The sequence below is a fragment of the Engystomops pustulosus genome, chromosome 4, assembly GCF_040894005.1.
Source record: "Engystomops pustulosus chromosome 4, aEngPut4.maternal, whole genome shotgun sequence".
Classification (NCBI taxonomy): domain Eukaryota; kingdom Metazoa; phylum Chordata; class Amphibia; order Anura; family Leptodactylidae; genus Engystomops; species Engystomops pustulosus.
Window position 1 is genome coordinate 97,559,996 of NC_092414.1, and position 12,355 is coordinate 97,572,350.

At 40.0% G+C, this 12,355-nt stretch overlaps 1 protein-coding gene across 1 annotated transcript in view; it reads left to right on the forward strand.

Annotated features, from left to right (window-relative positions):
- NELL2 (neural EGFL like 2) overlaps positions 1-12,355 on the forward strand; it is a 184,210-nt gene that overhangs the window by 50,366 nt on the left and 121,489 nt on the right. The window contains exons 4-5 of the mRNA XM_072146843.1: positions 11,465-11,638; positions 11,910-12,006. Of these exons, the coding sequence (XP_072002944.1) occupies positions 11,465-11,638; positions 11,910-12,006 (271 nt within the window). The remainder of the gene's footprint in view (positions 1-11,464; positions 11,639-11,909; positions 12,007-12,355) is intronic.

The following is a 12,355-nucleotide window of genomic DNA, read 5'->3' on the forward strand; positions in this document are numbered from 1 at the left end:
ACGACCCCTAGTTACAAACGGACCACTGGATATTGGTAATTTATTGTACTTTAGTCCTAGGCTACAATAAACAGCTGTAACAGTTATCAAAGATGTCTGTAATGAAGCTTTAGTGTTAATATTGATTCTTATGACAACCCAACATTTTTAAAATCCAATTGTCACAGAGACCAAAAAAGTTCTGTCTGGGATTACAATGATAAAATATACAGTTCCAAATTACATACAAATTCAACTTAAGAACAAACCTACAGACCCTATCTTGTATGTAACCCGGGGACTGCCTGTATATGTTATGATTTAGACTTTTTTGCCCATTATATCTTTTTGTATGTTTTGGGGCATTTTTATTGATTTATTAATACATTTTTTTTAATAACATTTTTTTACACTTTTTTACTTCCACCTTGGGACATGAACAAGCACGGCACTGGGGGAAAAGGGGCTCGATCATGGAGGAAAGACCCCCAGAAGACTGGTTAAATGTCCACTCTGACTGTGGGTGTTAAACTGTGATGTCGGCTTGTTAGTTACAGCAGGAATCCCGTGTATCCTTATGCCGGCTCGGCTCATATCTCGAGCTGGGCCGGCATCAGGTTAACTTAAAACATAACTGTCAACTCTCCTGGTATGTACCGTTGAAATTAGAAGTTTACATACACTTTGTAAAAAAAAAATGCATGTTTTTCTCACTGACATGATCTAATAATCTCATGTTCCTGTGTGCATTTGCAAACATTAATCTGGCTTTTTATTTTACTTTTGGAGTTATGACTTCTTTCTGGTAGAGTGGCCTTTCAGCCCACATTGATACAGTACTCATTTCACTGTGGATAATGATACACTCTTACCACCCTCACCCAGCATCTTCATGAGGTCTTTTGTTTTTGGGTTGATATGCACATTTCAGACCAAAGCACTTACATCTATGGGACACAGAACTCTTTTCCTTCCTTAGCGGCCCCTTATACTCCTCTTTTCAATTTACTTTCTGTTATGTGATTAAGTTTACACAAATGCTAGCAAAAATTTTATTTATTTATTTTTTTCTGAATCATAATCTCAATACTTCATGTACGCTATTTTTTAGTATAAGGGGATCAGTTCATGCAGTCTAAATACTTTTTGCTATTATTGTTTGTTATACTTATGTTTATTCAACTAAACACAACTACAGGTTACATTCCTTTGTAGAAAAGGAATATGTTTAGTGCTCCTGGAGTCCTAGCAGCAGTTGCTCTAAGACTTGCTATTTATACATTACAGATAATCTAATCTGAACTTCAAAATTGAATAGTTTTATTCATGTCAAGGCTAAATGCCCTTACTGTGTACTTAAAACTGTCAGCAAACATTGGGCAGTTAGGAGCCAAGAGATGGGAGGGGTGTACACTCATATATGTACATAAATATATAACTAAAACTATAAAATAAAATTGACATAATTTATCCTCAGTACGATGCTTATTACTTTAAGAGTTAAAAGTATTGTTCTGCCATTTTCTCTCTACTCCACAAACAGAGAAAGATACTGCAGCTGGCTTTTTCCGACTCACTAGGTGTCTTTTATGCACTATATTCATCTGACATTTACGTACATTATGGGTGGGAAAGGATGAATAAGAGTTTTCTAAGAATTAAGAGAGACGTATGTTTGTCCTTATTATTAAAAGCAAACCTGCCATCTGTAATGTCATTTTTAGCTTAGGATAGGTTCCAATAGCCTATGCCAGTGATGGTGAACCTTTTGAAGACAGACTTATATGTTGCAAAGTGCCAGCATGACAATTAAAGCAGTAACTTATTGATCCCTGCTGTATGACAGATTTTAATCATATTGGCATCCTGAGTTCACCAATACAACAGATAGATGATGGAGAAATTTGGATTGTAGCTTCCCTCCAGGATCCCCTGAAGAGGCAGAATCAGGGAACCTAGAGCAGGAGCTCCAATAACAATCCATCTCTATCCACACCTTCTTGCTCCTCCTGTAGTCTTGGCAGCCAAGCTTGGCACTTTCTGGGCTGTAGTGTCTCACAGGAGAAAACCTTGAGTCCTAGCTGGCAAACTCTGTGTTGGGTTCAAGGCCTGGGTGCCCACAGAAAGGGCTCTGAGTGCCACCTCTGGCACCCGTGCCGTAGGTTCGCCACCACTGGCCTATGCTATGCTGATTTTTAAAATGCCTTTGTCACCAATCTGAATACTGCTTCTACTTTATAAAACTTTATTTCACATTACCTGGCTGCCTGCCAGAAGTTTCTGGCGAGTTTGTGGAGTGGGGTGGGGGTGGGGGTTTTTTGTCAGCTGCAGTCTGTGTGTCTGTATCTCAGTCCTCATATTTTCTTCCTCTCCTCCACACATATAAAGATCTCTTCCCTCTTCCTGCATTTATCAAGGCAGGAAAGGTTCACTTAAAAGTGTACTTAACGTTTCCACAAACTTTGTAGAAAGTAGAGATAAATGTAATCCAGTATACCGAGGAGTCCACCTGATGTCCCAAACCCGACGCACATTTGGACAAATGCAATGCCTTTGTCTGGGGTTATATTAGTTAATTTGGTTAAATTTGTCAATTTCAGTGGCGCTGGTTCATTATCTGATGTATGGGTTGTCTCAATTGCCCCTGCCAAAAATGTCCCATAGCCACTTACTCTACTCTCTTCATTTAGAACTTCAAGCTTTCAAGTGGGTGCTTACTTATACCGATGTTTCTGATATTACTTGTGCTCACAGATAAGAGATACAACTTTATAGTTTCGGAAAAGTATGATGAGTGCATATTTTTTTTAACTTTTTTTGGTAAACCCTTGAAGGTCCCCAGTTAGATTTCCTATTTAAAAGAATTTCATGTTCAAGCTATCTTCAGAAAAACTTGAAGTCTTTAATTGGCGTAGCCCACAGCATAGACGTTCATCATGTTTTCCAATTACTGAATGATTTTCATCTATTTCTGTGGAAACATAGCTCGCTTACGTGAAGGATGTTTGGAGTAGGTGGAGGAATAAATCCTTGGCGGTTTATATTGTAAGGATACAGACACAGGAAATGAGTTAAGTATAGGATGTTGTTTTCAAGTACGAAAAATATGTAATTTGTAAATAATAAATCTCTGAGCCAATACAGTACAGAAGATGCACACCAAAAGTCTCATGAAATACATTTCAGAGAATGTATTTTTGTTATTCTGCTGTATCACACAGATTGTTGTGTACCTTTTTATGTTTGTGAGGCTACAGTACAGACCACCTTCTCATTCAAAGAGTGTACAATTTTTATAGTCATGAAAATACGGAAGATTCACACTGAAGGCATCAAAACTATAAATTAACACATGTAGAATTATATACTTAACAAAAAAAGTATGAAACAACTGAAAATACACTCACCGGCCACTTTATTAGGTACACCATGCTAGTAACGGGTTGGACCCCCTTTTGCCTTCAGAACTGCCTCAATTCTTCGTGGCATAGATTCAACAAGGTGCTGGAAGCATTCCTCAGAGATTTTGGTCCATATTGACATGATGGCATCACACAGTTGCCGCAGATTTGTCGGCTGCACATCCATGATGCGAATCTCCCGTTCCACCACATCCCAAAGATGCTCTATTGGATTGAGATCTGGTGACTGTGGAGGCCATTTGAGTACAGTGAACTCATTGTCATGTTCAAGAAACCAGTCTGAGATGATTCCAGCTTTATGACATGGCGCATTATCCTGCTGAAAGTAGCCATCAGATGTTGGGTACATTGTGGTCATAAAGGGATGGACATCGTCAGCAACAATACTCAGGTAGGCTGTGGCGTTGCAACGATGCTCAATTGGTACCAAGGGGCCCAAAGAGTGCCAAGAAAATATTCCCCACACCATGACACCACCACCACCAGCCTGAACCGTTGATGGATCCATGCTTTCATGTTGTTGATGCCAGATTCTGACCCTACCATCCGAATGTCGCACTAGAAATCGAGACTCATCAGACCAGGCAACGTTTTCCAATCTTCTACTGTCCAATTTCGATGAGCTTGTGAAAATTGTAGCCGCAGTTTCCTGTTCTTAGCTGAAAGGAGTGGCACCTGGTGTGGTCCTCTGCTGCTGTAGCCCATCTGCCTCAAAGTACGACGTACTGTGCGTTCAGATATGCTCTTCTGCCTACCTTGGTTGTAACGGGTGGCGATTTGAGTCACTGTTGCCTTTCTATCAGCTCGAACCAGTCTGCCCATTCTCCTCTGACCTCTGGCATCAACAAGGCATTTCCGCCCACAGAACTGCCGCTCACTGGATGTTTTTTCTTTTTCGGACCATTCTCTGTAAACCCTAGAGATCGTTATGCGTGAAAATCCCAGTAGATCAGCAGTTTCTGAAATACTCAGACCAGCCCTTCTGGCACCAACAACCATGCCACGTTCAAAGGCACTCAAATCACCTTTCTTCCCCATACTGATGCTCGGTTTGAACTGCAGGAGATTGTCTTGACCATGTCTGCATGCCTAAATGCACTGAGTTGCCGCCATGTGATTGGCTGATTAGAAATTAAGTGTTAACGAGCAGTTGGACAGGTGTACCTAATAAAGTGGCCGGTGAGTGTCTTATAATGTCTTATATTTTAGGTTCTTCAAAGTAGCCACCTATTGCTTTGATTACTGCTCTGCACAGTCTTGGGCTTCTCCTGATAAGCTTCAAGAGGTAGTTACCTGAAATGGTCTTCCAACAGTATTAAAGGAATTCCCAGATGCTTAGCACTTGTTGGCCCTTTTACATTCACTCTGCAGTCCAGCTCACCCCAAAACATCTCGATTGTGTTCAGGTCTTGTGACTGTGGAGGCCAGGTCATCTGGTGTAACACCCCATCCCTTTCCTTCTTGGTCAAATAGCCCTTACACATCCTTGAGGTATGTTTGGGGTCATTGTTCTGTTGAAAAATAAATGATGGTCCAACTAAACACAAACCGGATGGAAAAGCATGCTACTGTAAAATGCAGTGGTAACCATGCTGGTTCAGTATACCTTCACTTTTGAATAAACAGTGTCACCAGCAAAGCCATCACACCTCCTTCTCATGGTGAGAACCAGGCATGAAGATTCCATTTGTTAATTTTTTCTGTGTTGCAAAAAGACACGGTGGTTTGGACTGTTTAGACCAAAGCACAGTTTCCCACTGGTCTAATGTCCATTCATTGGGGCACATTTACTAAGGGTCCGCAGCCGCGAATCCGTCAGGTTTTTCCCGAATATTTCCGCTTTGCGCTGTATTTCACAGGATTGTGGCGCACGCGATCGATTTTTGGCGCAATCGCGCCGACTTTCACGCGACAGTAATGGGGGGCGTGGCCATCGGACAACCCGAAGGATTCGGAAAAACCACGGAATTTAAAAAGCCATTTGTGTCGCAAGATCAAGCACTCACATACACCAGGAAAAAGCAGGTGAACTTCGGCGGACCTCGGCGCAGCAGCGACACCTGGTGAATATCGGCGCACAGACCTTAGTGAATCCCGGCAGAACCCGAATCAGCGTCGGAGAACCCGCCGCTGGATCGCGACTGGACCGGGTAAGTAAATGTGCCCCATTGTGTTCTTTAGCCCAAACTTGTGCTTGTTGCCTGTCCTTAGCAGCGATTTCCTATCAGTTATTTTACCATGAAGGCTGCTGCATACAGTCTCCACTTAACAGTTGTTGTAGAGATGTGTCTTCTGCTAGAACTCTGTGTGGCATTGACCTAGTCTCTAATCTGTGCTGCTGTTAACCTGCAATTTCTGAGGCTGGTGACTCAGATGAAACTTGTCCTCTGCAGCAGAGGTGACTTTTGGTCTTCCTTTCTTGGGGCGGACCTCATGTGAGCCAGTTTTTTTGTAGCGCTTGATGGTTTTAGCAACTGCACTTTCAAAGTTTTCCCAATTTTTCAGACAGACTGAACTGCATTTCTTAAAGTTATGATGGCCACTCGTTTTTCTTTTCTTTGCTTTTTTCTAGCCATACTACAAATTCTCTCTGTCTATTCGGTAGGACTATCAGCTGTGTATCCAACTGACTTCTGCATTAAACGTCTAGAACAACAAGAAATCTCACTTATTAAACCTGACAGGGCAAACCTTTTTTGGTGACAACCTCTTGAAGCTCATCAAGAGTGTGCAAAGCAGTAATCAAAGCAGAAGGTGGCTACTTTGAAGAACCTAGAATATAAGACATATTCTCAGTTGTTTCACACTTTTTTGTTAAATATATAATTCTACATGTGTTAAAAAGTGTGTCCAAACTTTTGGTCTGTATTGTATATATTGTATTTTCTGCTGCACTATGGTCAAGGTTAGCCTAAACAATATGATATTGTATTGCATGGTCTTTCCCTTCCTGCGTCCATCAACCCTCCCATTTAGATTGTGAACCCTCACAGAGAGGGTGCTCCTCTTACTTGTATCAGATTTCTGTAGTTTTTGTATTTTGTACTTGCAAAGTTTACATAGTATAATGTATGTGAACCTCTTACTGATTGTACAGCACCATGGAATTAATTGTGCTCTATAAAAAAAATAAGAACATATTTTATGGATTTGGGCTTAATTAAGGGATAACCATCTGTAGCCACTGGTAAAGCACAAGACGTGTAGTGGTTGTTTTCATGGCAAAGGAGCATGGTCAGAGGTCTTAAAAAGAAATGTTCAGGAAGGACATGGTGCAAGTAGCCAAGTAGAATAAAAACACATTTGTCATCGTATTGTAAAGGATTGTGCTAATAGATAATAATCATATTAACACTATATAGCACTTTTTTAGACATGGATGTACCAACTGAACAGTAGTTAATGGTGCTTAGAAAAACACTGCATTATGTATAAGGCAGATAATAAAGATATCTATTTCTTAGCAGTTTTATCTCCAAGGATACTTGTTGCTGAACTGGTTCCTGTGCTAATACCATATGGACACTGTTCCTCCCACGTCCATCAAACTGCTTCATAACATGTTGTGCCTTCGCTTATTTTTTCTTCTGTGGAGGAACATTGGCATCAGAATGAAATGTTTATTAGCATTCGGTTTCGCATTTCTATTTTTTTATTACTCATTTAATTCATCCATGGTTTCTATCTGGAATAGATGTTCTCTGACTTAACTTGATAAAACCCAATACACTTTCAGAAATAACGGAAAGAGACTTGCAGCCCCCCATGTTGCTTTCTACAGATACAAAACATAGAGATATAGCTACAAGCATGGCCAAAAGAGATAGTATACCATCTTTGAATTCTATGTTATTCTAGGTCTTAAAACGAGATAACTATAACCTCATATGAACAACAGCGCTTGACAAATAGCACTGTATCACTATTGAATAAACAAAAAGTGTATGAAAAATTATGTGTACCCTTACTGTTTCCAAAGGAGTTAGTTAACAGGCTCAGATAGGCACACTAATTCATCATTTGGCTCAATTAATTGTGTGTGGCCAGGGCCTCCATCAGCCATTTTAGAATGTAAAATCTTATATGAAAATATAATAAAACAAATAGTTTGAGAATGAAAATTGCAAAAGTAGTGATGGGCCATGACAGGATACACTAATAGACAAGAAGAATGGTATAACTGCATACCTAACTGAAACTCATAAGGCTAACATATATTCAATCATGTCAGCAATTTTTAATTGGGGTGTAGTTTCTCAGTGTTGATATTTATAACAATCCAAAGCCCTGTGATTCAGCAGAAACCAGGAGAAATTCTTAATGTGTCTCCAACATTAAAGAGAACCTGTCATGCAAAATAACCCCCCTAACCTAAATATATTTTCATAAACTGCCATTAGAAAGCATTGCCTCTATCCCTTCATTGTCCCTCTACATGCCTGTAAACCTAAGCAATGAGGTCCTAAAGCTGTATGCAAATGACCTGTGAAATGTCCAATGAAGCATTAGCATATTCAAGCTGTCCACTCTATTCATGAGTGGGAGGCACAGCCACACCCCCAGTGCATGACTGACAGCCTGTATAATGGAGTGAGGCTGTATAATGATGTGCTTCCTGGTTCTGGTGGCCACGCCCCCTGCAGCCTGTGTGTGTGTGTGTTTAGGAGAGATACAGCAGCTCCAGGCTGCAGCCATGTTACAGCAGAACATGTCAGATTCATGTGTAGCTGATGGCTGTGTCTCTCACCTGTTTATTAGGAGGATGCAGCATGTCAGCAGATGCAGCACACACACTAGCCATGCTTTACTATACATTACACGCAGACCTGAGCAGGGGGAGGAGAGGGGAGGGGGAACAGGGGTGACATCACTGCCTCTGACCATGTGACTAGCCTCATTTACATGATAAAAAATAGATGATTTTACAATGAATATTGTATGAAATAACTAGATAAAGGCTGGGATGGGATCCTTGTGAGCTGCTCCAACAGGTAGAGGTGACAGGACTAGTGGCAGAGACCTGATGACAGGTGTCCTTTAAGGCCTTTCTTTACATTATCTCTTAAGGAGCTTCATGCAATATTGGGTGGCTGCAAGTCCAGTGCTAGGCTTCATGTGCCTCACATGAAACATTTGTAAGCAGAGTGTAGCCACGACCTGGGCCATATACTGGAATAGAAAGAAGGAGGGAGGTAATATTTATTACCATCTATTGCCTAGCCATCATGATAAGAGGCTACTCACTTAATCTTGGAATATAGGTAAAGTTTCTATGCAGCAGTAGAGTCAGCCTTCATAATTAATTATACTGTTAGACCTAGGATCTTCAGACAAAACTGGTTAGGTGTCTAATTAAATGCCCTTGATAAATTGATCATAAACAATTGTGACTGTCTTTTCAAAATTTTAGAACAGTCGACAGTGTGTCCTAGCAAATTCAGTTGATACCAAACTATAACCTGCTCAGAGAAATTCAAGCGCAACGCCATGTAATTCTCTAAGAAAAAAACTAAAAAGCAAACTACAGTTGTGTGGACCCATTCAGGTTCAAGTTTGCAGTGTTTGATTGAAACCTTGAACAAACGTTTGGTTCGGGTACCTGAACCTGATCCAGTACAACACGTGATCGGTGCTGGCAGCTATCGCAGGTGTTAATTTTTAAATGTGGCCAGCAAAGCCTCAAGTGTTAACCTGAGGTTCATCACTGTGACTTCCTCGACTGGATTGGGCTTGAACGCTGAACCCAAACTTCTGGTTGAAGCACAGTCCCGAACATTGTGGTTTGGATCCACATATCCTCAGTCACAAGTTCACATTTACATGGTATTCTTGATCAGATAATGTATATGGAATATTCTGACTCACCCTGGTGGGTGATATGGAGATAATGAATAAACAAGTTTTGAATTCAATTTCCTGAGGCTTCAGCAACCTTTAAAGTATGTTAAATGGTTATTTTTGACAACTGCACTATATCTAAGCTGTTACTAGTATTACTATTACTCTGATTATGCCCCCTAGAGCATATTCAGAGTCCATTTACTTTATTAACAATATACATGTGCATCTCCTTCCTTTTCCCAACAAATATCCCTGGAGAAATGAATAAGTACATACGGAATTTGAATTGTCATTTGGGGAGATAATCCACTGCCCAAGGTATCTAGTAGCACTTCATTCCATCTTCCCATTCTAAATTTGTGCATGCTTAGCTGAGTTTGGGCGAAGGAATAGTTTAGTGTAGTGAAAGAGCATAGCCACTTTTAGAGTTTAGTAGCTGCACCTATTTTTTATTTTTGTGATTAGATCTAGTTCTAGACCTTAACTTGAATATTGCTTAATTTCTTGATTGCATTCAATTGTTTTTATTTATTTAACCCCATTCATGACTGCTATATGGCTATTTATGTCTAATTTGCACATGCCCTGTGCAGAAAGGACATTTATTAATGTCATGGTCAACTTCAAATGGCTATATCTCCTGGACCCTAGCATGTAGAAACACAATGGGGCAGATTTACTTACCCGGTCCGTTCGCGATCCAGCGGCGCGTTCTCTGCGGTGGATTCGGGTCCGGCCGGGATTCATCAAGGCAGTTCCTCCGCCGTCCACCAGGTGGCGCTGCTGCGCTGAAAAGCATCTGAGCGCATTGGAATTCACCGGGCCGGACCAGGTGAAGGTAAGCGCGTCCCAAGCGACACTTTTTTTGTTTTAAATGCGGCGTTTTTTCCGAATTCGTTGGGTTTTCGCTCGGCCACGCCCCCGATTTCCGTCGCGTGCATGCCGGCGCCGATGCACCACAATCCGATCACCATCAAAAGCCGCAAAAAATGATACCACCCACAGCTCCGTACACCAAAGTATAAAAATGTTATTGGCGCCAGAAGATGGCAAAATCCCCCAAAGATTTTTTGTACAGGAGGTTTTAATTTTTTTACATGTATGAAACTATTATAAAACCTATACAAATTTGGTATCCACGTAATCATAGCGATTAATAAAGTAGACATGTCATTTGGTGCGCAAGTGAAAGCTGTAAAATCCAAGCCCACAAGAAAACGTTGCAAATGTGTATTTTCACTGCATTTGGAATTTTTTTCCTGCTTCCCAGTACACGACATGGAATATTAAATACCGCCACTACAAAGTGCAATTTGTTATGCAGAAAATAAGCCGTCACACAGCTCTTTATGTGGAAAAATAAAAAAGTTATAGATTTTTGAAGTGGTAATTGAAAAATGGAAGTGAAAAAACTAAAAAAAAGTCCAAGTCGTTAAGGGGTTAAAGGAGTTTTTCCATGAAAGAAAGTTCTCAAATTTTAATCCCCTAGTGATGTTTACACAATAAAGATGATTTTAACCTACAATTTTACTCAGTTTTATTGCTGTTTTAGCACCTATCACTCAGTGAAGGTCAATGTAAATTTCCAGGGTTTGGGTGGGGACTCTCTAAGCAGTCACATTATGATCCCTGTATGCTGACAATTTGGTTACTTTATCAGGTGAGCTCGCCTTGGAATGCAAGGGTTGGGGGCTGCTTCAGGGAGGAGACAGGAGAAACTAAAGAATCTGCCATGCCCGACCCTAGTCAGAAGGAGATTGGGGGTTGGATCCAGGGGCAGCCAAAATTGTGAACTACAGGACTGATAGAGACAGGTTCAGATTTGGTTGGAAATATGACAAAAAAAGCTAATTTTCTCACAGTTGTAGTCAATTATTGGCAAATTTTCTAAAGAAAAAAATATGTAATGAATAAAACTATCCTATCAAGTTAAAGTCTCACATCTCCTTCAAAACGTCAAAAATTCACCAGGACATTCAGTCACCAATGACAATCAGTCACAAAGGGGTTAATATAAATAGAGTATTATTAACTCACACTGTTAGTTCAGGTTAGTTAGATGCAATGTAAGTAATGACAATATCAGTGTGTAAAACTATTGGTTAATTATGTTGTATTTCTTTGAATAGCTAGTAGCTAAACATGAAACATTATTTTCTATTTGCAGTATTTGCTCTGATTCTCATCCTGTTCTATACTTTATGTTTTTCTTTGACACACAGGTATCTTGAGCTTGAAAGTAGTGGTCATCGTAATGAAGTTAGATTGCATTACCGCTCAGGGAGTCATCGATCGCAGACAGAAGTATTTCCGTATATTTTGGCAGATGACAAATGGCATAGATTTTCCTTGGCAATCAGTGCTTCTCATCTGGTTCTACATGTGGATTGTAACAAGTAAGCAACCATACAGCAGTTTTTCATCTCTATGACGGCACACAAGATGGCAACTATATTTTATACACTACTGTTTTTAGACAAATTCTCAGAATTTTACATAGCCAAAGACAATTGTATAGCATCGACCAATTCTATTAGCATGCATATTTAATGTAAGCAGAGCTATGGTACATAAATTATTTGTATGAACAAACACAATTTAGTTTTGCGCTGGGTTCTATATACATAAGGATATTGCAGTGTGTTGTATGTGTGCTTTGTTTAATAGGATTTATGAAAGAATTGTGGAAAAGCCTTTCATGGATATTCCATCTGGAACAACTTTATGGGTTGGACAAAGAAACAATGCACATGGTTATTTTAAGGTATGTGGCTTGTTTGGCTCAACAACTGATTTTATGTCAAATTTATTGCATTATTAAAGATAGATTTTTAATTAATGAAGTTTCAATCAACAGGATATCCATTTTATAGTCTTAGGGGCAGTTCATGCATCATAAGATTACCCTTCCACAGAAAAGAGATTCGCTCTGGGTTTCTGATACAAACTGGAGTACATAAAGATCCTTCACTTATGTTTGTGTCACATGGAAATCCATCAAGGCAAAAGACTTTCCCTACTAAGTTGGTTAAAGAAATTTGCTAAAATGTGTACAAGAAATTGAATTGTATATGTGAGATTTGTGGGGTTGTCCCACCAAGCAAGTTAGGCCC